The sequence below is a fragment of the Heptranchias perlo genome, chromosome 44 (assembly GCF_035084215.1).
Source record: "Heptranchias perlo isolate sHepPer1 chromosome 44, sHepPer1.hap1, whole genome shotgun sequence".
NCBI lineage: Eukaryota > Metazoa > Chordata > Chondrichthyes > Hexanchiformes > Hexanchidae > Heptranchias > Heptranchias perlo.
In genome coordinates, this window is record NC_090368.1 from 3670301 (window position 1) to 3695227 (window position 24927).

General features: G+C 44.8%; 1 protein-coding gene across 2 annotated transcripts in view; it reads right to left on the reverse strand.

Moving 5' to 3' along the window:
• Nucleotides 1-24927, reverse strand: part of LOC137306618 (GA-binding protein subunit beta-2-like) — a 49295-nt gene that overhangs the window by 6065 nt on the left and 18303 nt on the right. The window contains exons 3-8 of one of the 2 annotated variants that reach the window (XM_067975921.1): nt 20782-20949; nt 15455-15649; nt 13273-13411; nt 7140-7181; nt 2009-2197; nt 1146-1258 (exon numbers count right to left, since the gene is read on the reverse strand). In XM_067975921.1, coding sequence (XP_067832022.1) covers nt 1146-1258; nt 2009-2197; nt 7140-7181; nt 13273-13411; nt 15455-15649; nt 20782-20949 — 846 coding nt within the window. The remainder of the gene's footprint in view (nt 1-1145; nt 1259-2008; nt 2198-7139; nt 7182-13272; nt 13412-15454; nt 15650-20781; nt 20950-24927) is intronic. The other variant, XM_067975922.1, reaches the window with a different exon arrangement.

The window sequence follows — 24927 nt, forward strand, 5'->3', positions numbered from 1 at the left end:
GATCATTTTGTTGTGCATTATAGAATCATCATGACAACTTGTTTGATCGTATTCTCGCACATTATTACTCACTCGATCCCCCCTTACTCTTTCTTGCAACACAATCTAGTCTCACGGTAAGTGAAAGGGCCACAGACAGCAATCACATAGATTTTCCTATAGATATACCTCTCCGGTAACTGATGAGAGTTCAGTCACGTAACTCAATCTCAGACATACGTGTCACAAGGGTCCACCTGGTATCGTAATGCAGCAGGACAGTTCTACTGTTCAGCCATTAGAGTGAATTAATTAAAAAGTTATTTCTGGTTACATAGAATGTACAGTACAGGAACAGGCCAATCGGCCCAACTGGTCTATGCTGGTGCTTATGCTCCAAAGAGCCTCCTCCCACCCCTCTTCATCTCATCCTATTCCTTTCTCCCTCATCTGTTTATCTAGCTTCACCTTATAGGCATCTGTTATTAGCCTCAACCACTCCATGTGGTAGCGAGTTCCACATTCTAACCACTCTCTGGGTAAAGCAGTTGCTCCTGAATTCCCTATTGGACTTATTAGTGACTATCTTATATTTATGGCCTCTGGTTTTGGTCTCCTCCGCAAGTGGAAACATCTTCTGTACGTCTACCCTATCGAACCCTTTCATAGTCTTAAAGACCTCCATCAGGTCACCCCTCAGCCTTCTCTTTTCTAGAGAAAAGAACTCCAGCCTGTTCAATCTTTCCTGATAGTTATAACCTCACAGTTCTGGTATTATTCTTGTAAATCTTTTTTTACATCTTCTCTATATCCTTTTTATAATATGGAGACCAGAACTGTGCACAGTACTCCAAGTGCAGTCCAACCAAGGTTCTGTGGAAGTTTAACATAACATCTCTGCTTTTCAATTCTATCCCTCTAGAAATTTATGGCCTTATTAGCCTGCCTCGCTACTTTTAGTGACTTGTGTGTCTGTTTATAGCAAACAGGACCATCACTTTAGATTATTTCACAGGTCCAATGACATAACCTCTGATCACTTGAACTTTTGAACTTCAGAGCTCTAATACTTCACTTGCATTTCATAAGCTGACAAAAGTTACTCAAAAGGAATATCAACAAAACATTTTTTCTTTAAAGAACAGATCTAGTGCACTCCACTATACCTTCTCTATTGACCCCGAGTGGTTAAGGACTGCCTCCAGACACTGCTTCTTTGTTGACAATTCTTCTGTGATGATGGTCTCTTCTTCAACATGGGAGGTTGGGACTGTCAGAACTAAATAAAGAACAGGATTCTGGTAACTAATATTGTCTCTGCTGGTAGAACACTTTGATTAAATCAGACAGTACCCACATGCACCCATTTCTGTTTCGTTATTAAGTTTGTACTCCATTTTACCCGTTCTCTCAACCCCATTATTAACTGTATTTTCCCCACAATTTTCTCCCTCCGCTCCTGAAAGAGCTGACTCTTGCAGAGGTAAAAATCCATGGGTTCCAGACGCCCTCTAGTACTTCTCCTAAGTGAGGTTACTCAATAGGCATTTCATATAATTTTATTGAACGTTTGACTCTCTCCTTTAATTATCACGCATGTACAGCTACACACCAAGGAAGAATTTGTTTCTTTACAGCTCCTGGTGGCTCAGTAAGCGAATGCACCATGGCACTGCGGCAATGAGCTGTATGGACCGGGAAAGTTTAAGGTCTGATCCTCAGTCTGTGCCGAGTTAGCAGGTCTCAACTGGGGGCAGCAGTTGGCTTCACCTCCCCAAAAAAGGACAAGAAGGGAAAAAAGAACTACAAACTCTTGCTGGAAAGGGCACACGTGGATAACCGGTGTACTCCAGCAAGAGAGATGACGCCTTCACAAGAAGGGAAGAGAACTGGGGAGGGGAGAGAATTGAGACGAGAGGACGGGAGAAAAGTAAAGGATAAACAAGTTCACTGCAAGTTCTTCAGCATCTCCGGGTATCCAATGAAACTCAATCTTGGACTGCAATCATTTCTTGCTTGAGAGACCCACCTTGCTGCCCATCCTGCATGGTCACAATGAATGGTTGGCCGATGCCACCGGTATTAATGCCCGCCTGAAGGTTACCCAGTTGTACACCACCGTCTGTCACTATGGTGATGACCCTCTGACCTCCGCTCCCTACAACCTGCTGAATTGCCGAGTCGACCGAATCTGCAGTTACCACCTCCTCTGTAGCAGCTGAAGTGGGAAAAAAAAAGTTAAAAGGAGTTAATACAGAAAAGAGCCGTGCATGTAAAAAGTACAATCTTGGGGAAGCAGCATACGAGAACGCTGTCCGTTTACCTCAGGTGGCCAGAGCGGATTGGGATCTTCTCTCTTGCGTAAGACACCGGATGTCAAAGCACATTATAAATTGAAAAGATAAAATGGAAAATACTGGAAACTAGAAATAAAAGCAGAGACTGCTGGAAATGCACGGATGGTTGGTCAGCATCTGAAAGAGACACCTGAATGAAAGGGGCCTAGCTGAATCCTTAACCCCTCTCTTTCTTTCTTTCTCTGGTGCTGTTGTGTGTTTCCAACATTCTGTTTGTAGTACAAAAAGAGAGGGTCACGCTGGTGCAACGGGATGCTTAAAGTAAAACTAACACAACACGGGAAAACTCAGTATAGAATCATACTGCACAGGAGGCGGCCATTCGGCCCATCATGCCTGTGCTGGCTCTTTGAAAGAGCTATCCAATTAGTCCCATTCCCCCCTGCTCTTTCTCCATAGCCCTACAAATTTTTCCACTTCAAGTATTTATCCGATTTTTTTTTTTTATTCGTTCATGGGATGTGGGAGCCGCCTTCTTCAACCGCTGCAGTCCATGTGGTGAAGGTTCTCCCACAGTGCTGTTAGGAAGGGAGTTCCAGGATTTTGAGCCAGCGACGATGAAGGAACTGCGATATATTTCCAAGTCGGGATGGTGTGTGACTTGGAGGGGAACGTGCAGGTGGTGTTGTTCCCATGTGCCTGCTGCTCTTGTCCTTCTAGGTGGTAGAGGTTGCGGGTTTGGGAGGTGCTGTCAAAGAAGCCTTGGCGAGTTGCTGCAGTGCATCCTGTGGATGGTACACATTGCAGCCACCGTGCGCCGGTGATGGAGGGAGTGGGTGTTTAACGTGGGGGATAGGCTGCCAATCGAGCGGACTGCTTTGTCCTGGATGGTGTCGAGTTTCTTGAGTGTTGTTGGAGCTGCACTCATCCAAGCAAGTGGAGAGTATTCTATCACACTCCTGACTTGTGCCTTGTAGATGGTGGAAAGGCTTGAGAGTCAGGAGGTGAGTCACTCACTGCAGAATACCCAGCCTCTGGCCTGCTCTTGCAGCCACAGTATTTATATGGCTGGTCCAGTTAAGTTTCTAGTCAATGGTGACCCCTAGGATGTTGATGGTGGGGGATTCGGCGATGGTTACGCCGTTGAATGTCAAGGGGAGGTGGTTAGACTCTCTCTCGTTGGAGATGGTCATTGCCTGGCACTTGTCTGGCTCGAATGTTACTTGCCACTTATGAGCCCAAGCCTGGATGTTATCCAGATCTTGCTGCATGCGGGCTCGGACTGCTTCATTATCTGAGGGGTTGCGAATGGAACTGAACACTGTGCAATCATCAGCGAACATCCCCATTTCTGACCTTATGATGGAGGGAAGGTCATTGATGAAGCAGCTGAAGATGGTTGGGCCTAGGACACTGCCTTGAGGAACTCCTGCAGCAATGCCCTGGGGCTGAGATGATTGGCCTCCAACAACCACTACCATCTTCCTTTGTGCTAGGTATGACTCCAGCCACTGGAGAGTTTTCCCCCTGATTCCCATTGACTTCAATTTTACGAGGGCTCCTTGGTGCTACACTCGGTCAAATGTTGCCTTGATGTCAAGGGCAGTCACTCTCACCTCACCTCTGGAATTCAGCTCTTTTGTCCATGTTTGGACCAAGGCTGTAATAAGGTCTGGAGCAGAGTGGTCCTGGCGGAACCCAAACTGAGCATCGGTGAGCAGGTTATTGGTGAGTAAGTGCCACTTGATAGCACTGTCGACAACAACTTCCATCACTTCGCTGATGATTGAGAGTAGACTGATGGGGTGGTAATTGGCTGGATTGGATTTGTCCTGCTTTTTGTGGACAGGACATACCTGGGCAATTTTCCACATTGTCGGGTAGATGCCAGTGTTGTAGCTGTACTAGAGGCGCAACTAGTTCTGGAGCACAAGGCTTCAGCACTACAGCTGGGATGTTGTCGGGGCCCATAGCCTTTGCTGTATCCAGTGCACTCAGCTGTTTCTTGATATCACGTGGAGTGAATCGAATTGGCTGAAGACTGGCTTCTGTGATGATGGGGATATCCTTTTGAAAGTTGCAGCACATTCCAGATCACAACAACTTGGTATGTACATTTTTGTTTCCTCGTCTCCCCTCTGGTTCTTTTGCCAATCACCTTAAATCTGTGTCCTCTGGTTACCGACCCTTCTGCCACTGGAAACTGTTTCTCCTTATTTACCCAAAAAACTTACCTCAACTGACCCAAGAATGCTGTCATCTGATGTGAAAGTTTCCCAAAGATAAAACATTTATAAATGAGATGAGGTAAGTAAATGGGGATGGGATGGGAGAGACTTTATAATCAAAGCACTTGCCTCCCAATCTCCACCTAAAATTGAGGGAGAGAACAATGCGAAGTGCCTGGTCCTAAATATCTCCCACCGTTACGCATAAATTCCACCCTTTTGGGACAAGGGCCGATGAGTTGCCGTTCCCCACTTTCACAGGGAAAATAAAAACCAGGAGGGTTACAAAACTTAATACCTAAGCGACACCAGAAGATTACAACTGTTACACTCAATCGAGCACTCGCAAAATGATGGGGCACATGAAGTGGAGAGTGATGCTGCTGAATACTTAAGCAGATGCCATTCATTTAGAGGTACTGTGGTAGTGCAGGGCTTGAAAGCCCAATACACTGTGCCACACAAAGCGAGTTTGTGATTTCACCCTCGGCCCCAGTGAAATTGATATCTGCTGCAGCACACTGGAGGCCTGGCAGGGACAATGAAATAACACCTGGAATTAGAACTGAATTAATAGCTGCCTGAGAAAATACTGCACAGGACAGTCCAAAAAGAGGGCAAGGTGCCACACAAATCTCAATTTATATAAACTGTATCTGAAACTAGGGAGACCAACCCAGCTCTGGAGTGGCTCACTTTGACAATGGAAGACTGGACTAGCCCCTCATTGCTGCCTTAAAAACAAAAGTGGCACACAGATATTTTGCATCCGTGCATACACGAGCGATCCCACTTTCACAACTACATCCAGTAACTTTACAAACAAAGAAAAGAAAATCCCCAATCCTGGACAAAGGCTGGAAAAAGTTGCAAGTCGTACGCTTTGCTACCACTAGATGTCTCCAATGTACTTTTTAAATTAATAAATACAGTCACAAGAGCACAGGGAGCAGCACAGGATTGACTGCAGTCAAACAGCACTGCAATTGTGAAGCATACGGACAAAATCATATTGTTGGCGGAGGTGTTTGGTGGGGGAATGGCATCTTTAACATTCACAAGCACAATTACCACGTCAGTGCAATATTTCCCCTGCCTTTTACCACCCCGCCACAAACAGTGCGTGAGCAAATGGGAATTACCTGGTTTTATTCCCTGAATTACATAATCCCACCGTAGATTCCTGAACAAACCCACTAGAGGAAGGAGCCCCTTGTCAAGTTTCTTTCGTGTTAGTGCTTGTTTTTTTAAAAAAAAGTGAAATCAAGGTTTAAACCCCATTTCTGTGCTGAGTTCAGCCAGAGTTGCAATTAACCTCAGAATCCCTGGATCAAGAGGACAAGACCTGGCAGGTTCCTAGTCGATGGCCAGTGACACCTGCTGGAAGCTGCAAGCATATGGACATCAGGTATGACTATTTTACCATGGTGGGCATCACAGCCAATAACATACTCATCCAATGCCCACACACATGCACTTTTCCAGCAGGAGGTTGCTTGATGGTGATCAGGGGCTGTAACCTTGGCTGCTTGCCCCCTGCCCGTAAACGAGGGGCACTGACGCCAATTGTAGCGCCCCCTGACTACCTCGGTTGAGGTCAGATGAAGAAGTTTAACAGACGGTACTCAGGGTGTTTATTATTAATACAGATTGTCTGCGACCTGCAATAAAACTACACAGAATTACATCTTCAGGGGAACATAGACAGACTGGTGAAATGGGCAGACACATGGCAGATGGAATTTTAATGCAGAGAAGTGTGAAGGGATACATTTTGGTGGGAAGAATGAGGAGAGGCAATATAAACTAAATGGTACAATTTTAAAGGGGGTGCAGGAACAAAGAGACCTGGGGGCGCACACACACAAATTTTTGAAGGTGGTAGGACAAGTTGCAAAGGCTCTTAAAAAAGCATATTGGATCCTGGGCTTTATTAATAAAGTACAAAAGCAAGGAAGTTATATTAAACCTTTATAAAACACTGGTTAGGCCTCAGCTGGAGTATTGTGTTCAATTCTGGGCACCACATTTTAGGAGGGATGTCCAGGCCTTGGAGAGGGTGCAGAGGAGATTTACTAGAATGGTACCAGGGATGAGGGACTTCAGTTATGTGGAGAGACTGGAGAAGCTGGGATTGTTCTTAGAGCAGAGAAGGTTAAGGGGAGATTTGGTAGAGGTGTCCAAAATCATGAAGGGTTTTGATAGAGTAAATAAGGAGACACTGTTTCCAGTGGCAGAAGGGTTGGTATCCAGAGGTCACAGATTTAAGGTGATTGGCAAAAGAGCCAAAGGTGACATAAGATTTTTTTTTAAGCAGCGAGTTGTTATGATCTGGAATGCGCTGCCTGAAAGGGCAGTGGAAGCAGACTCAAAAGTAACTTTCAAAAGGGAATTCAATAAATACTTGAAGGGAAAAAAAATACAGGGCTATGGGGAAAGAGCAGGGGAGTGGGATTAATTGGATAGCTCTTTTAAAGAGCCGGCACAGGCACGATGGGCCGAATGGCCTCCTCCTGTGTTGTACCTATGATACTTGGAATGTACAGCACAGAAACAGGCCATTCGGCTCAACAGATCCATGCTGGTGTTTATGCTCAACATGAGCCATTACATTAGTAAGTGCAGTTGTGCTAACCTGTGAGTATCTGAAAGTTGTGGTTGTATTTTTTTCCGAATTCTGCAGGAAAACAAGTTAGATAAATTAACATAGCTTTGCATTTATTGCTGTTCACAATTAAACTGAACAAAAGCCAAAAGTCACATCAGCAACCAGGGATATGGTTCTCTATTCATAAATAAATTCTTATATATAAAATCACAAGCATTCCCCACATCTCCACCCCCCTAATTTTCTCTCCTCTCTTGAAGGCACTGACTCTTGCTGGGATGCAGTTCCCTAGGTACCAAGCACCCTCCAGTATCTCGCCCACGAGGCCATTTTCTGTACGTGAACCTTGACATTGAGGATCAACAGGTTAGTCAACTATAGCGGGCATCACGGCAACCCCCGATCCTGTCCGATGACGACACGTGCACACTTTACAGCCGGATCAGCACCCCATGGTCGACTTTCCCCATCCTAAGTCAGGGCTGCAGGGGCCAATTGTAAAAGCTCAACCTCCACTCCAGCTGAGGTCAGCCAAGGCAGTGCAGAACTGTGGATTGTACCTGGGGCCTACACCAGGCAGTGCCTTTACCCACTGGGCCATTGCAGGACAGATGTGTGAGCTTAAAGCTGACCAATTGCAGCATTTTGGTATCAGTGACGCTGTTGCAATGGGTAAAGATTCATCAAGTAGCAGCATAAAGAAAATTTGAAGTGCGCTCTTAAATTCTAAAATGGGAGAATTACCTCATTAGCACTTATACTGCCGGCAGGATCAGGGAAACTCTCGTCTCCCTGGGCCAGCCAGTTTCGTTTGCCCTCAGCTCAGGCGCTGCAATGACAAAATAAACACTAACACTACAGTAATAAAATCTTCTCAAGCATCAAGAGTAACTTTATTACTGGAACATTAGCTTATGGATAAAGCACAATAAAACCAAAAGGTTGTGGAATATTCCGGTACAATGTTACTCAGCTTCTTGGGAGACAAACTGAAGTGGCCACACTTGGGGCATCTTAGCCAGCATACTGTGCAGAATGGAGGTTGTGGTAAAGGGCCCCTTTAGCATTAATTTTTTTTAAAAAATTCATTCATGGGATTATTCATCAATTATTGAAGAAATGCTTCCAGCTGACTGTGAAGTGAAAAGGCAACACTTTGTAGGTAACATTTAGACCAACTATCATTACTAACCTTTAACTACCATCACTAACCTTTTACAGAGAATCAAAGTTAACACTTCCCACTCTTTTGTCGATTCCCCGACCCCCAGGAATGTTTTGAGTTTCACCGGTGACTATAGAGGACCTTATCAGGAGCACTGGGAAGACATCAATGACGATGGGAAGAGGGCAGATTTCCTTTGTGCTTTTACAAGTAGCTACGGGTTTATCATTTTTTGGGGGTATACTGCAGAGAGGAAATCTTCCCCCCCCCCCATCCCCCAACTGTAATAGAACTAAATTAGCACAAGCAGTGATGGCTGGCGAACTGCCCCTCCCAGGGTCCTGTCAATACTGTGCGTGCACATTCAGCTCCGTTTGGTTTCAATAACTTGTCTCCAAGCCAGCCGGGTCATCAGCGCTCACCATTTATGCAAAAATAAAGTAACAGAAAAGAGCACAAAAGAGAGTGGTGACCAAATAGAATTCTTTGCAACTCAAGAAAAGCACCGTCTGAAATATCTATGAACTTTGTAATTTGTGCCATGAATGTTTAGGCGCCTTCAAATGGCACCAGTGCTAGACTGTTACTACAGTTCAGTTGCCTCTGTGTTTTACATCGAGTTACATCGAAACTACAGCACAGAAACAGGCCATTCGGCCCAACCGGTCTATGCTGGCGCTTATGCTCCACATGAGCCTCCTCCCTCCCTACTTAATCTCACCCTATCAGGATACCCTTCTATTCTTTCTCACTCAGAGGGTAGTAGGTCTGTGGAATTTGCTGCCCCAGGAAGCTGTGGAAGCTACATCATTAAATAAATTTAAAACAGAAATAGGCAGTTTCCTAGAAGTAAAGGGAATTAGGGGTTACGGGGAGCGTGCAGGAAATTGGACATGAAGCTGAGTTCGGATCGGTCAATGCCCTGTGGGTGGCGGAGCGGGCCCAGGGGCTGAGTGGCCGGGTCCTGCTCCTACTTCTTGTGTTCTTTAAATTTGAGGTTAGGATCAGATCAGCCATGATCTTATTGAATGGCAGAGCAGGCTCGAGGGGCCGATTGGCCTACTCCTGCTCCTATTTCTTATGTTCTTATGTTCTTATCTAGCTTGCCCTTAAGTGTGTCTATATTTTTTTACTGCAAAGGAATAATTAATTCTACATATTAACTGAGATCGATAGATTTTTAGACACTAAGGGGATCAAAGGATATGGGGAACATCGAGTTGAGGTACAAGATCAGCCATGATCTTATTGAATGACGGAGTAGGCTCGAGGGGCCATACGGCCTACTCCTGCTCCTATTTCTTATGTTTTTCCAGTGCCATTTCTCTATTCGAACTATGCACTTCCACCAATTAAGGGAGCTAAGCTGGGGCAGATAAGATTTATGGAGGGAGTCTTGAAATCGGCACACTTTTATGATACATTTGTGGAAATTACCTGCAGTTCTGGTTGAATTTGATAGTGGCCCTGAAGCTTCAGCTAAAGCAGCCAATGTAGCCAGTACTGAGGTTGTGGAGTTACCAAACTGCATTGTGGATACACCAGATTCACCTGCAGAGGCAATGAGGGGGTTAGACTCAGCACCAAAGAAACAGACGCGTGCATCCAAGGATGGAAACCAAATCAAATCAAAAAATAAAAACAGCTACGTACATTTTGAAAATGTGTGGCCAATATGTAATGTTGTGCTACTAACAGCACGGGGAGTTGCTCAGATTAATTTGAATGTAAATCTGCCATATGTTTCAAGTTATGTCACAGCAAATAGATGATTTAAAAAAAGTCACAAATTACTATGTCAGTCATTTCCACCTCGGGGCAGCTTTTTTTTTGAGTCTTCAAATGGATCTATTTCAGGCTTCATATGTTCTTCAGTATGTTTTATTTTAAATGTACTGCCCTGTGTAGTACTGTACCACACAGACAAGGAAGGCTACTGGTGTGAACTGAGCTAATTGATATCATTGGAGCAGCGATAGGGAGGGGACAATTGGCTTTAGCGCTTCAGGGCAAGGAGGGGTAATAAAATAAGCAGCTAGAATTATTACTCTAGATCCCTATGTATTGACCACAGCACCCCCCCCCCCCCCCCCGGCCCCACCCACTGTCAGACCTGGTTGCAATGCCCCTCATGGTAAAATAGTTCAACACCACCAGTCCAGGCTTCTATGCGAGGAATGATGAGGCATCCTTGAAACCTTACCCCAGCAAGAGTCAACATCCTTCATAAGGAGGGGAGGGGGGAAAAAGTCTTTAGTAAGAAGTGCCTACTCTTAACTTTTACACAACACACAGCTGACTGGTGGATTATGTCTCCACTGCAACATCTTTTGAAACTTTCAACAAAGGGTTATTTTACCACCCACTCTGGAAAGCTGACTGTTAAAACTTTCCTGCCCTCACCCCAAGGCCCTGCTAGATTTCACTACTTTGAGCTGTTTCACATTTGACTCATTACTCCACAGTCTGTACCTACATAACAAGAAACATTGAACTCCAAAAGCAATTCATTGTGAGCAGCGCTTTGAGATACAATAAGCTATTTATTTATCTGCACCAGTAACTGCACTCTCTACCCTCCCATCCCAAAAAAAACCCTTGTGAAATACTAAGCAAAAAATCTATCAAATTTAATATAATTATATTGTGCAGCAATTACTCATAGTGCAGCCTGCATAACTCTCACCAGCACTCCCCACGTGTTAATCATTTTCTCTCCATGTACTCATCACTTTAGTGCAGCCTCCATAACGCACACCAGCACGCCACGTGTGTTAATCACTTTAGTGCAGCCTCCATAACTCACACCAACGAGTGGGAGCCCTGGCCAATTTTCCCTTTCCTAAGCCAGGGCCAAGGAGGCCAAACGCAACACCCTTCCATTAACCTCACCCAAGATTCGCTGACCAGTTCTGATGAAAGGTCATCAACTGGAAACATTAACTCTGTTTCTCTCTCCACAGATGCTGCCTGACCGGTTGAATATTTTCCAGCATTTTCAGTTTTTATTTCTGAAACCTTGCTGGTTTCTATGGCTCAGAGACACTGACTTGACCTCAAACATCAGGGGAGCTTCCTAAAACCTCCCTGAATACCAACACTGACACATTCTTTCACACACTCACAAATTCTCAATTACAAATCATAACCAGGGCCATGGTTTTATAGTGACTGAAAAAGTCAAACAACATTATTACACAGGACTGCTAAAAGCTTTGCAAATCAAGACCATTTTTCGGTGAAAAATGCAAATCAGTGACTTTGATTATGAACAGTATAACAGGCAGGTGGCCTTGTTCAATCCTGTTAATACCGCCAGGTCTTTAGAATGATGCTCTGTGAAAGTGAATAATAATTGCCACAAGTGACAAGAATGTAAACACTCCCATTAAAGGAATCATTGTTGGCCACTTGGTTGTAGCATAGCGCAAGACTGCAGTGGAAGAGTTTAGAAAGGGAATATCAGAGCGTGGGGCTTAGACAGCTGAAGGCATGGTCACCAATGGTGAGGCAGAGTTGGGGAGCACAAGAGGCCAGGGTCAGAGGAACAGAGAGTTCGAGGGGGGTTTGTAGGGCTGGAAGAGGTTACAGAGATAGGGAGGGGCAATGCCCTGAAGGGATTTAAACACAAGGAGGATCATTTTAAATTTGAGGCATTGACAGCTGCAGAAGTATCGTGACAAATAGAAAGCCAATAAAGTTTTTTTTCCCCCCCAGAGATAGATGCAGAAGGAAGTGGGGTAGGAAGGAGGTAGGGGGATATGGGTGCTGAGGGATAGAAGGAAACAGTTGGAGGTGGTCTTGTCAGTAATCTAGGCAATTGATGTAGGGAAACCACAGGAGATGACATGGTTGAGAAGGTGGTTGTGAATATTGGTAGGAGAGTTTATATGGAGGGAGAGGTTTAGGGAGGACAGGAGGGCAACCCAGAGAGCATCAGACTTTAAATCTGAGGGAGCAGAGTTCATCCCTGTTCGGATGCTGCTTTTATAATTTAGAAGCATTTAAGGGGAACCTAGGTGAGTACACGTGGGAGAAAGGAATAGAAGGATATGTTGGATATGTTGATACGGTGATATGAAGTAAGGTGGGAGGAGGTTCACGTGGAGCATAAACACTGGCACAGACCTGTTGGGACGAATGGCCTGTTTCTGTGCTGTAAATACTATATAATTTAGAGAAGCTGGGGGATGGGGAGATGCAATGGAGATTGAAATCACTGAGGGTGAGGAGTCTCTCGGTACAGAGATTGAGGGAAGAAAGTAGGGAGGATATCTCGAGGCGGTATACAACAAGGATTTTAAAAGGAGGTAAGGCGGTGAAACAAGGTTCTGAAATGAGGAGAAAGTGCCAGAGGAGTAGGGAGAGAGACTAAATTGTGACTTGGTGATAAGGGCTACACTACCGCCATGGGGGTTTGACTGGGCCAGGTTGCAGAACATATAATTAGGTGGACAGGCTTTGCTAAGGAACAAAATGTTGCCACCAGTGCCACGAGTCAAGTTTCAGTCAAAGCCACGATGTCAATGCAATCATCCATTATAAGGTCGTGGATAGCAAGGGCCTTTGTCGCAAATGAACGGACATTCCGGAGGCAAATGCGAAGAGCGGCGGGAACTGATCCGCTGGCAAAGTCCAAGGGGGGGCAGTGGTGTAGATGAGGTGAGAGGGACAGGAAGGAGGTTGGCGAGGTTAGCCCCCAAGCAGACACCCTGATATTTTCTCTGCCTAGCAAGTGGCACCAAGTGCCATTACCACTGTCGAAGCAGAGATCAGCTAACTCAGCACATCTTGGGCTGTAGGCTCAGTATCTCACAGACGATACATTTATCAATTGAGCCACAGTAGAGCTACCAAGCTGTAATAATTATATGAACATTATAACAACCCACTGGAGAGTGCTACTAACCCATAATTGCTCCATTATGGAATCTACTGTCAGCACCTTTCTCAAATTAGCCCTTTAAGAAAAAACACAAACTGCCCTATACACACCTGAGGTTGTTTTAGTAGATGAAGAAACCAGCCCCGTCAGGTTCATTACCCCTGCAGGTGCAATGATGAACTGTGGTGTGGCGACAGCCACCGAATTCGTCCTCTCTGGATTCGTGTTCACTTGATTCTGCATGGCTTCCTGTGAAGGACACAAGGCGAACCATTTACAGGGGTTCCACGGCGGCATGCTCACGGGGTTAACCCCTTCACGGATGCAAACCGACTGGCTAAAAAAATCAGGTTTCGGGTAACTAACGGCACGTTACGAGGCTGCAGCGCACAGTGCTTCAATGTCACAAACAGCACCCATGGACAATCTCACTCCGAGAGGCCACAAAACGTGGGAAATTTGAAAGAAATTCACATGCAGTAGGGTATGCTCTTCTGAGATTCGAAGCTACAGCACATCATAAGGTAGGTTTGATGATGAAGGCCTTTTAGCCCATTTGAGGAGTTCTACAATACCAGCTCAGAGATAGCTTTATCCTATATGGAAATATGCTAAGCACCTGGGAATGCTGGACACTGACAGTGGGTGCCCAAAATCAGCACCAACATCCTTCACCTTGATGAGCACAATAACTAGAGTGAAACCTGGAACAGTTTGTGACATCTGAACCCAGCGATGCTTTAGTCTTGAAATGCACTTCCAGGGTTATTTTTCATTAAATACATATGGTAATAAACAGACTTACCAAGGTTATTGGTTTGACACAGAAATCTGGATGGAGATGTTAGTGAGTGCACAGCTGGGCTGCAGATGTTAGACATTGAATCTCAACAATTAAGACATAATAACTGAAGCTATGCGAGGCCACAGAATTCACTGGGGGCATTTTCAAAATACACTTACTGGGAATTAGAGTAACATCTCAGTTAGCTGGCATTATGGAGGGGGCCCCTGGTGGATAATGGAAACTGTTAGATAATGGAGAGTCCTCAAATATTCTTAATACGGGCATTTTAAATGAACTTCATTAACCTCATTCATTTTAAACAAAGTTATTTTTAAATGAATTCTCACAGATCCCGCCAGCGTTCTGACGGATAATCGAGACGGTGTATGATGGGACGGTTGATAAATCAAGCTTTCACTGCCAATTGGTCAAACTTGCAGCGCTTTACATCTCAATTTTTTAATCCAGCAGCAAAGTGGTCATCATTACATTAAGGACGTGGAACAAAAAGTGGACAATGTCCATTGTCCACTACCCACAACCCCCAAAACTATGTATTATTGAAAATCTTATAAATGTGCACACTTCCTGTCCAACATCCTGTTGTCACAATTTCTGGTCACACTTTTAAGTCAACATTTAACAATGACATTGCCTATGTAAACATTTAGAAAGGAAACCTTGTATGTAAACAGTTGTGTGTCACAGTGTAGTTGCAGGCCTTGCCCACTAGGTGGCACGGTGGAGCAAGTTTCTGAAGTCTCTTCCCTAACTCCGTAGACAGTGTGTGTATGCAACACCATGGGCACTTTACCAGCAAGTATAAAATGTACTGATATTATAAGAAACACACTACTGATGAAGACTGTACTCTCATCTCAAGGGTGCAGTAGCCATTTATCTCCTCTCCAGTTTCTTCCCTTTTCACCTGGAGGTGCCGGCTCTTTCTAGGGTCTAGTTCTATGGACACGAGCCGCCTCCCCATTACCTAAAGTGCCTCTTCCATTCTTCATGCATAAGTTGACAAGTGAATGTGACCAGGCGACTTGACCACGAGGGTTTCAAAGCGGAGCTGGATTCTGTCCTCAGCAAACATCGTCTCCCAGCTCGGCTAGAAAGCAAATCAGAAGCAAGAGCCCTGGCTGATTTTCTTCGTCCCTAACTAGTGAGGCCATTGTAGAGCTCCAAGTGCTACCCTGGCATAGCCACGGGTGGTGCTTTGCTCTGTTTTGGATGCTCTCTGAACCTCTTGAAGCTATGAAGTGCTTCGGGGCATCCTAAGGATGTGAAAGGCGCTATATAAATGCAAGTTCTTCCTTTCTGCTCTGACCCAACGATTGTGTTGCTTTACCCCAAGTTTCACGCTTTCTTACTCTTATCTTCCCCCCTGCCCCCCCAAACTATTCCAGTAAATTGTGACAATGGTATCCGAAATAACCAAACACAGCCACACGTTGCTTGAGACCATACTGCAAACTGGGTCATTAAAAACTCTCTCCACATACCTGCAATATTGCCACCAGTTCAGCGTTGTGCTTATCGAGGGCGATGTCAAAGGCGTTTTTATCAAATTTGCTCAAAGCATGAACATCTGCTCCATATTTTAACAGAATCTCCACCACCTCACGGTGATCGTGTTCTACTGCCCAGTGCAGAGCAGTCATCTTCAGCATGTCCTTAGCATTTATATCTGCATTGTTCTGCATTGGGGATAAAAGGCAGCATTTTTACAGAGTCAAATCAATGAGACTGCATGCATTCATATACATCTCCGTGACAGACTGAAGTGACGACTGGGTTACATAGGAACAAGAGGAGGCCATTCAGCCCATCCAGCCTGTTCCGCCATTCAATTAGATCATGGCTGATCTGTACCCAGAATCATAGCATGGTTACGGCACAGAAGGCGGCCATTTGGCACATTGAGTCTACGCCGACTCTCTGCAAGAGCAATCCAGCTAGTCCCACTCCCTTGCTCTTTCCCCTTAGCCCTGCAAATCTTTCTCCTTCAGGTACCTATCTAATTCCTTTTTGAAAGCCACAATTGACCCTGCTTCCACCACCCTTTCAGGCAGCGCATTCCAGATCCTAACCACTCGCTGCGTAAAAACGTTTTTCCTCATGTTGCCTTTGGTTCTTTTGCCATTCACCTTAAACCTGTGCCTTCTGGTTTGCGACCCTTCCGCCAGTGAGAACAGTTTTTCTTTATTTACTCTGTCTAGACCCTTCATGGTTTTGAGCATCTCTATCAAATCTCCTCTCAACCTTCTCTGCTCTAAGGAGAATAATCCCAGCTTTTCCAGTCTATCCACGTGACTGAGGTCCCTCATCCCTGGAGCCATTCTAGGAAATCTTTTTTGTACCCTCTCTAAGGCCTTCACATAGTTCCTAAAGTGCGATGCCCAGAACTGGACGTAATACTCCAATTGTGACCGAACCAGTGTTTTATAAAGGTTAAACATAACATCTGCGCTTTTGTACTCTATGTCTCTATTTATAAATGTAAGGAATCTTACAACACCAGGTTATAGTCCAACAAATTTATTTTAAAATCACAAGCTTTCGGAGATTATCCCCTTCGTCAGATGAATGAGTGAAAAGGTTCTCAAATCGCACATCTTATACTAGGCTGGGACAGCATCACACCAATCAAAAGGTGTCGTTGTTATTCAAACAGGCCAGTCACGGAGAACAGCACGTCCCAGTACACTGGATATACATTGTGTCAATTACAGAGACAGGCAGAAAGAAACCCAAAATGGCAGAGAGAGAGAGAGAGAGAATATTAAAAAACATAATTTTTTCCCCCTTTTTGCTGGTGGGGTTACGTGTAGCGTGACATGAACCCAAGATCCCGGTTGAGGCCGTCCTCATGGGTGCGGAACTTGGCTATCAACTTCTGCTCGACGATTTTGCGTTGTCGTGTGTCTCGAAGGCCGCCTTGGAGAACGCTTACCCGAAGATCGGTGGCTGAATGTCCTTGACTGCTAAAGTGTTCCCCAACTGGGAGGGAACCCTCCTGTCTGGCGATTGTTGCGCGGTGTCCGTTAATCTGTTGTCGCAGTGTCTGCATGGTCTCGCCAATGTACCATGCTCCGGGGCATCCTTTCCTGCAACGTATGAGGTAGACAACGTTGGCCGAGTCACAGGAGTATGAACCATGTACCTGGTGGGTGGTGTCCTCTCGTGTGATGGTGGTATCCGTGTCGATGATCTGGCATGTCTTGCAGAGATTGCCGTGGCAGGGTTGTGTGGTGTCGTGGACGCTGTTCTCCTGAAAACTGGGTAACTTGCTGCGAACGATGGTCTGTTTGAGGTTGGGTGGCTGTTTAAAGGCGAGTAGTGGAGGCGTGGGGATGGCCGTAGCGAGGTGTAGTTTCTCCGCTCCAGGGAAGTACTGGACGACGAAGGGTACTCTGTTGGTTGCGTCCTGTGTTTGTCTTCTGAGGAGGTCTATGCGATTCTTCGCTGTGGCCCGTCGGAACTGTCGATCGACAAGTCGAGCGTCATATCCCATTCTTACGAGGGCGTCTGTAGGTGTCCATCGCGTTCCTCCTCGTCTGAGCAGATCCTGTGTATTCGTAGGGCCTGTCCATAGGGGATGGCCTCTTTGACGTGGTTGGGGTGGAAGCTGGAAAAGTGGAGCATCGTGAGGTTGTCCGTGGGCTTGCCGTAGAGTGAGGTGCTGAGGTGCCCGTCTTTGATGGAGATTTGTGTGTCCAAGAAAGAAACCGATTCTGAGGAGTAGTCCATGGTGAGTTTGATGGTGGGATGGAACTTGTTGATGTTATCGTGTAGTCTCTTCAGTGATTCTTCGCCTTGGGTCCATAGGAAGAAAATGTTGTCGATGTATCTGGTGTATAGCGTTGGTTGGAGGTCCACCCGATCTTCGGGTAAGCGTTCTCCAAGGAGGCCTTCGAGACACACGACAACGCAAAATCGTCGAGCAGAAGTTGATAGCCAAGTTCCGCACCCATGAGGACGGCCTCAACCGGGATCTTGGGTTCATGTCACGCTACACGTAACCCCACCAGCAAAAAGGGGGAAAAAATTATGTTTTTTAATATTCTCTCTCTCTCTCTGCCATTTTGGGTTTCTTTCTGCTTGTCTCTGTAATTGACACAATGTATATCCAGTGTACTGGGACGTGCTGTTCTCCGTGACTGGCCTGTTTGAATAACAACGACACCTTTTGATTGGTGTGATGCTGTCCCAGCCTAGTATAAGATATGCGATTTGAGAACCTTTTCACTCATTCATCTGACGAAGGGGATAATCTCCGAAAGCTTGTGATTTTAAAATAAATTTGTTGGACTATAACCTGGTGTTGTAAGATTCCTTACATTTGTCCACCCCAGTCCATCACCGGCATCTCCATATCTATTTATAAAGCCCAGGATCCCGTATGCCTTCTTAACCCCTTTCTCAACCTGTCCTGCCACCTTCAATGACCTGTGTACATATACCCCCAGGTCTCTCTGTTCCTGCACCCCCTTTAGAGCTGTACCCTTTAGTTTATATTGCCTCTTCTCGTTCTTCCTACCAAAATGTGTCACCTCACACCTCTCAGCGTTAAATTTCATCTGCCACTTGTCCGCCCATTCCACCAGCCTGTCTATGTCCTCTTGAAGTCCACCACTAGCCTCCTCACTGTTCACTACACTTCCAAGTTTTGTGTCATGTGCAAATTTGGAAATTGTGCCCTGTATATCCAAGTCCAAGTCATTAATATATATACACCAAGAAAAGCAGTGGTCCCGGTACCGGCCCCTGGGGAACACCACTGCATATCTTCCTCCAGTCTGAAAAACAGCCGTTCACCACTACCCTCTGTTGACTATTATTTAGCCAATTTTGTATCCATGTTGCCACTGCCCCTTTTATGGGCTTCAATTTTATTGACAAGCCTATTATGTGGCACTTTATCAAATGCCTTTTGGAAGTCCATATACGGCAACCCTTTAATGTGTCCACAAACTATGCACTTGCTTCAATATAAAATAAATCAAGAACTAGTTGCTGGGAGCCTGAAAAGCTCTTTGGCAAGGCCACCATGTTGGGTTGCCATGGAAACGTCATTTTTCTTCAAACAGTTCTAAAAGTGAAAAGTTAGCAGCAACAAACGTGACCAGCCATGCATTGACATTATGATCTTCCTAGATCCTAGAGTGGTCCCAGCGGATTGGAAGGTAGCAAATGTAACCCTGATATTCAAGAAAGGAGGGAGAGAGAAAACAGGGAACTACAGGCCAGTTTGCCTGATATCAGTCACTGACAAAATGCTGGAAACCATTATTATGGAAGTGGTAACAGGGCACTTAGAAAATCATAATATGATTAGGCAGAGTCAACGTGGTTTTATGAAAGGGAAATAGCGTTTGACAAATTTATTAGCGTTCTTTGAGGATGTAACTAGCAGGATAGATAAAGGGGAACCACTGGATGTAGTATATTTGGATTTTCAAAAGGCATTCAATAAGGTGCCACATGAAAGGTTGGGGGTAATATATTAGCATGGATAGAGGATTGGTTAACGGACAGAAAACAGAGAGTAAGAATAAACGGGTCATTTTCAGATTGGCAGGCTGTAACTAATCACCCTATTATAGAAAGGATATTATTAAACTCGAAAGAGTGCAGAAAAGATTTACTAGGATGCTACCGGGACTTGATGGCTTGACTTTTAGGGAGAGGTTAGATAGACTGGGACTTTTTACCCTGGAGAGTAGGAGGTTAAGGGGTGATCTTATAGAAGTCTATAAAATAATGAGGGGCATAGATAAGGTAGATAGTCAAAATCTTTTCCCAAAGGTAGGGGAGTCTATAACGAGGGGACATAGATTTAAAGTGAGAGGGGAGAGATACAAAAGGGTCCAGAGGGGCAATTTTTTCACTCAAAGGGTGGTGAGTGTCTGGAACGAGCTGCCAGAGGCAGTAGTAGAGGCGGGTACAATTTTGTCTTTTAAAAAGCATTTGGACAGTTACATGGGTAAGATGGGTATAGAGGGATATGGGCCAAGTGCAGGCAATTGGGACTAGCTTAGTGGTATAAACTGGGCGACATGGACATGTTGGGCCGAAGGGCCTGTTTCCATGTTGTAACTTCTATGATTCTATGATTCTATACACATCAACCGCATTGCCCTCATCAACCCTCTCTGTTACCTCATCAAAAAACTCAATCAAGTTAGTCAGGCACGATTTGCCTTTAACAAATTTGTGCTGGCTTTCCCTTATTAATCCACAATTCCTCAACTCCATTTATGGAGCCATAATCCTTGATACCGTTACCAAACAAAAATCTATCAATCTCAGCCTTAAAACTTTTAATTGACCACCAGCATCCACAGCCTTTTGGGGGAACGAGTTCCAGATTTCTATTACCCTTTGTGTGAAAAAGTGCTTCCTGATTTCACTCCTAAATGGTCACGCTCTAATTTTAAGGTTATGCCACCTTGTTCTGGATTCCCCCACCAAAGGAATTAGTTTCTCTGTAACTACCTTATCAAATCCTTTTATCATTTTCAAACACCTCGATTAAATCACCCCTCAACCTTCTAAACTCACAGGAATACAAGCCAAGTTTATGCAGCCTGCCCTCATAATTTAACCCTTTAAGCCCTGGTATAATTCTGTTGAATCTGCACTGTACCCCCACCAAGGCTGATATATCTTTCCCAAGATTTGGTGCTTAAAACTGAACGCAGTATTCCAGATGGGGCCTGATAAAGCCTCTGTACAACTGAAGCATAACTTCCTCACTTTTGAACTCCAGCCCACCTTGAGATAAAGGCCAACATTCCATTACTCTTGATTTCTACTGAGAGATTACCCTGATCAACAGTTCCACAATGCTTGCATGGCCTTCAGCTGCCGCCATATGTAGGGGTGTCCGGTCGACTTTGGTTCGGGCGTCCCGGCTAACTCCAGCTCGGAGGAGGACTTCTGCTGTGGAGTAATGGCCATACTGTGCTGCGAGGTGAAGAGGAGATGTGCCGAGCTGGGGAAAAGGAGAACGATACATCAAATTCCAATACAGTGAGATACACTTAAATATAAATGGTGCAATCTGGGGGCACATAGCAGTTATTGGAATGAATCGATGAAAATGCTTTGCAACTACAGGAGAATGCCAAAGCTTAAAAGGACCACTCTACTCCCTCCAGTTTTCTCCCTTCCACTCCGAAGCAGTTCACCAGTACCCCCACTCAATTGACCATTCTTCATGCATAAGCCTAGACAGTGGCCACAGAGGGCACTAGAGCCAAATGTGATCCCGTCCTCACCCAATATATTTGTTGTCAGGATGTGACCAATGCTGGCAAGGCCACATTTATTTTCCATTCCTAGTTGTCCTGAGAGCACTAAAAGACAACTATGTAGCGTGGTACTGGAGTCATGTGTAGGCCAGACCAGTTGGGGTGGCAGGTTCCCTTCCCTGACAGACATTAAAGAAACAGTCAGGTTTTTACAAAAATCTGGCAGCTTTTCATAGTCATTTTATCTGGTGCCAGTCCATATTTAATAAATTTAGTTTCCCAACTTGCCATGGTGGGATTTGATCTCATGACCTCCAGATTGCTAATCCAATACCATAACCACTAGGCCACCATACCCTGATGTCCACCTGTGCACTTTAAAGCAGGAATGGGACCCAAGGATGATTTTTCCCTCCTTACCCCAGGAGTATTAAGACCAACTGTACATAGGAACAGGAGTAGGCCATTCAGCCCCTTGTGCCTGCTCCGCCATTTGGTAAGATCATGGCTGATCTGTGATCTAACGCCATATACCTGCCTTTGGCCCATATCCCTTAATACCTTTGGTTGCCAAAAAGCTATCTATCTCACATTTAAATTTAGCAACTGAGCTAGTATCAATTGCCGTTTGCGAAAGAGAATTCCAAACTTCTACCACCCTTTGTGTGTAGAAAAGTTTTCTAATCTCACTCCTGAAAGGTCTGGCTCTAATTTTTAGACTGTGCCCCCTACTCCTAAAATCCCCAACCAGCGAAAATAGTTTCTCTCTATCCACCCTATCTGTTCCCCTTAATATCTTATAAACTTCAATCAGATCACCCCTTAACCTTCTAAACTCCAGAGAATACAGCCCCAATTTGTGTAATCTCTCCTCGTAACTTAACCCTTGAAGTCCGGGTATCATTCTAGTAAATCGGCACTGCACTCCCTCCAAGGCCAATATGTTCTTCCGAAGGTGCGGTGCCCAGAACTGCTCACAGTACTCCAGGTGCGGTCTAACCAGGGTTTTGTATGGCTGCAGCATAACTTCTGCCCCCTTGTACTCTAGTCCTCTAGATATAAAAGCCAACATTCCATTTGTCTTCTTGATTATTTTCTGCACCAGTTCATGACACTTCAATGGATCTATGTACCTGAACCCCTAAGTCCCTTTGGACATCCACTGTTTTTAACTTTTTACCATTTAGAAAGTACCCTGTTCTATCCTTTTGTAGTCTGGTCGACCTCTCCAGCTTTTTGCAAGTTTTATTTTCCCACATCTTTTGCATCCTTGGGCAGTCAAAATGCCCCCCAGGCTTCTGCCAGCCTTATGCAGGCCCACTAAGAGGTAGGTCTGCCTGGTTCACTTGCTCTCCAATTTTCTTCCCCCTTTATCTCTGTGTGAAGATGTGCTTGGTCGATGCTTAGTATCGCACCCAAAAGCATTGTTAAAACCAGGAACCCACCTTTTATGGGGAACTATGCGGGGGTGGGGTGAAGCTGACATGTGATACCTTCTAAGGGATTATATCCAAGCTCTTACACCAGCACTCAGAATTAGGGTTGATCAGTTTTGAAATGAACAGTCCAGAAATTTCTGCAACATAAAGCAGACACAAAGTCTGTTCTTAAAATGAAAATGGCCTCCACCCTCACTTCTGTGCCTCATGATGTGAAGCGGTTAGGTATTAAGGTCTTCAACAGCAACAAAATAAACCTCAAGAGTACAAGTCCAGCCCCCTGCCTGGATCTGGACTTGGCAGAACAAAGTAGCTTAGCCTGTGAAACTTAACCCACATCCAAACTTTTAACTTAAAAAAACAGAATTACAGAAAACTGCACTTCTGTACACCCAAGAAACAGAATGCTTGAACCACAAGATTTTAAACTTCCTCCTGAAAGTGGTTTCTTTTTTAAAGCAGAAAGATGTAAAACATATGGCAAAATGCATTTTAATCATTATAAATAATAAAACACACTGACCTTTATTAATACCAGAAAATATAACCTGTGGGTAGGGGGATATGTTTAATTTAATGGTTCAGTGGTCTTAAAGCACTCGAATGAAGCTATATTTATCACACTATATTTTTAGAAATCAATTTTGGGAAGGGTTTCCCCCCCGATTTACCTCAGCCAAGGTATCAATTTTGGTTCATTCTCAATAAAGGAAAATAAAACACATTCACTAACCCCCCCCTACCCCCACCCCCAGTAGTCAACCACTATCGGTAGTGCAGTCATCCAGACAGACCAGAGACGGTCCACGTTTGATCCCCAGACTGTGCTGTGTTAGTTGATCTCAAGGTTATGCAACAGTTAGAATTGGTGGACCAGGAGGGTACATAAAACCAGCCAGTGTTCTTGCTCCTGGTCACTGTCCAGTGACCCCTGCCGGAAAATGTACATGTGCGGATGTCGGCCGAGGATAGGATTGGGCTCGGCTGCGATGACCCTCTAAACTCAGCCATAACGAGTGGACACCCGAGTGAGGGGGCCTGCTGACCTCTGCGGGAGTACCCCAGGAAAGGTCAGCATGTTCGGGAGGGGAGCAAATTGGAAGAAAAAAACATCTTAAATTATTTGCCAACTTACATTGCCCAAGACAACATCATCACTCTCTCCCTCCATTTGTAAAATGGCTCATTTTGTAGAAAAAAAGGATTTTACCCAAGGAGAAATGTGAACAAGTAAGCAATGGGGTCACTCAACCATTGTGATGTTAGGTTTGTTCTTGGGCTATGTACTGTAACCAATGCGCCCTAATATTTACCAGATTTATGCCTACCTCATTAGCTGCTACACTCACTTATACAAGATGAGTCTTCCCTCCCCCCCCAACACTTTCCAACCAAGCAAAATCTGTGACTCACGTACAAGACTATTGCCCCGACCAACGTCATCAGTCAGTGACTCCGCAGAGTGGAAATGTGATCTTAATGTGGTGACTATCCTCAGACAGCGCTTCACCATTGCGACTGATTAACGGCCCTACTTCCTTCTGCGTACTTCTCTTGTTCCTTATTTACTTGAGAGGATACTTTGTTATCGTATTTTATTTTTTAAAATATTCCTGTCATGTGTCTCTCATCAGTTTCTTGGCCAGCTTCTATTTCTCCCTGCTCTGTCCCTGTACACTTCAGAAATTTATAGTCCTTTTCTTTTCCCCAATGCCTTCTATGTCGTTCCCTTTTTTTACCCATGTTGGTTTTACTCTCCTGACATGTTTCTGGGATAAACTGCCACTGCAAAAAAAATGTCCTTAAAGTGCTCCTATTTTCCCTCCATACCCCTCCCTTTAAATAATTCTTCCCATTTTATTCTTGTTGTGCAGCATTTTATCCTCTCAAAGTCTGCTCTCCTGAAATCCAATTTCTTGACATAGTTTTACTATCTGTTCTGTCTTCATTTAAACCTTAAAATGAACAACTTTCTGATCACTAGACACCCCCCCACCCAATACTTCCTTACTTGAACCTGCCATATTGTTGAATAGGAGCAAATCCGATTTTGCTTTTTCCCTCGTGGGTTCCTTTGCGTGTTGTTTAAGAAAAGATTCTTGAAGCACTTCAATTAACTCAGACTGTCCCCAGTGTAAATCCTAGTCTATGTCAGGAAGATTAAACCCCACCCCTGATTAAAACTAAGGCTTTAGCACTGACCCTTTACATGCCCGCCCACACCAGTACATCCACCTCTCTCTTTTTGCGGTGCCCTGGAACGCATTCCTATCACTAACT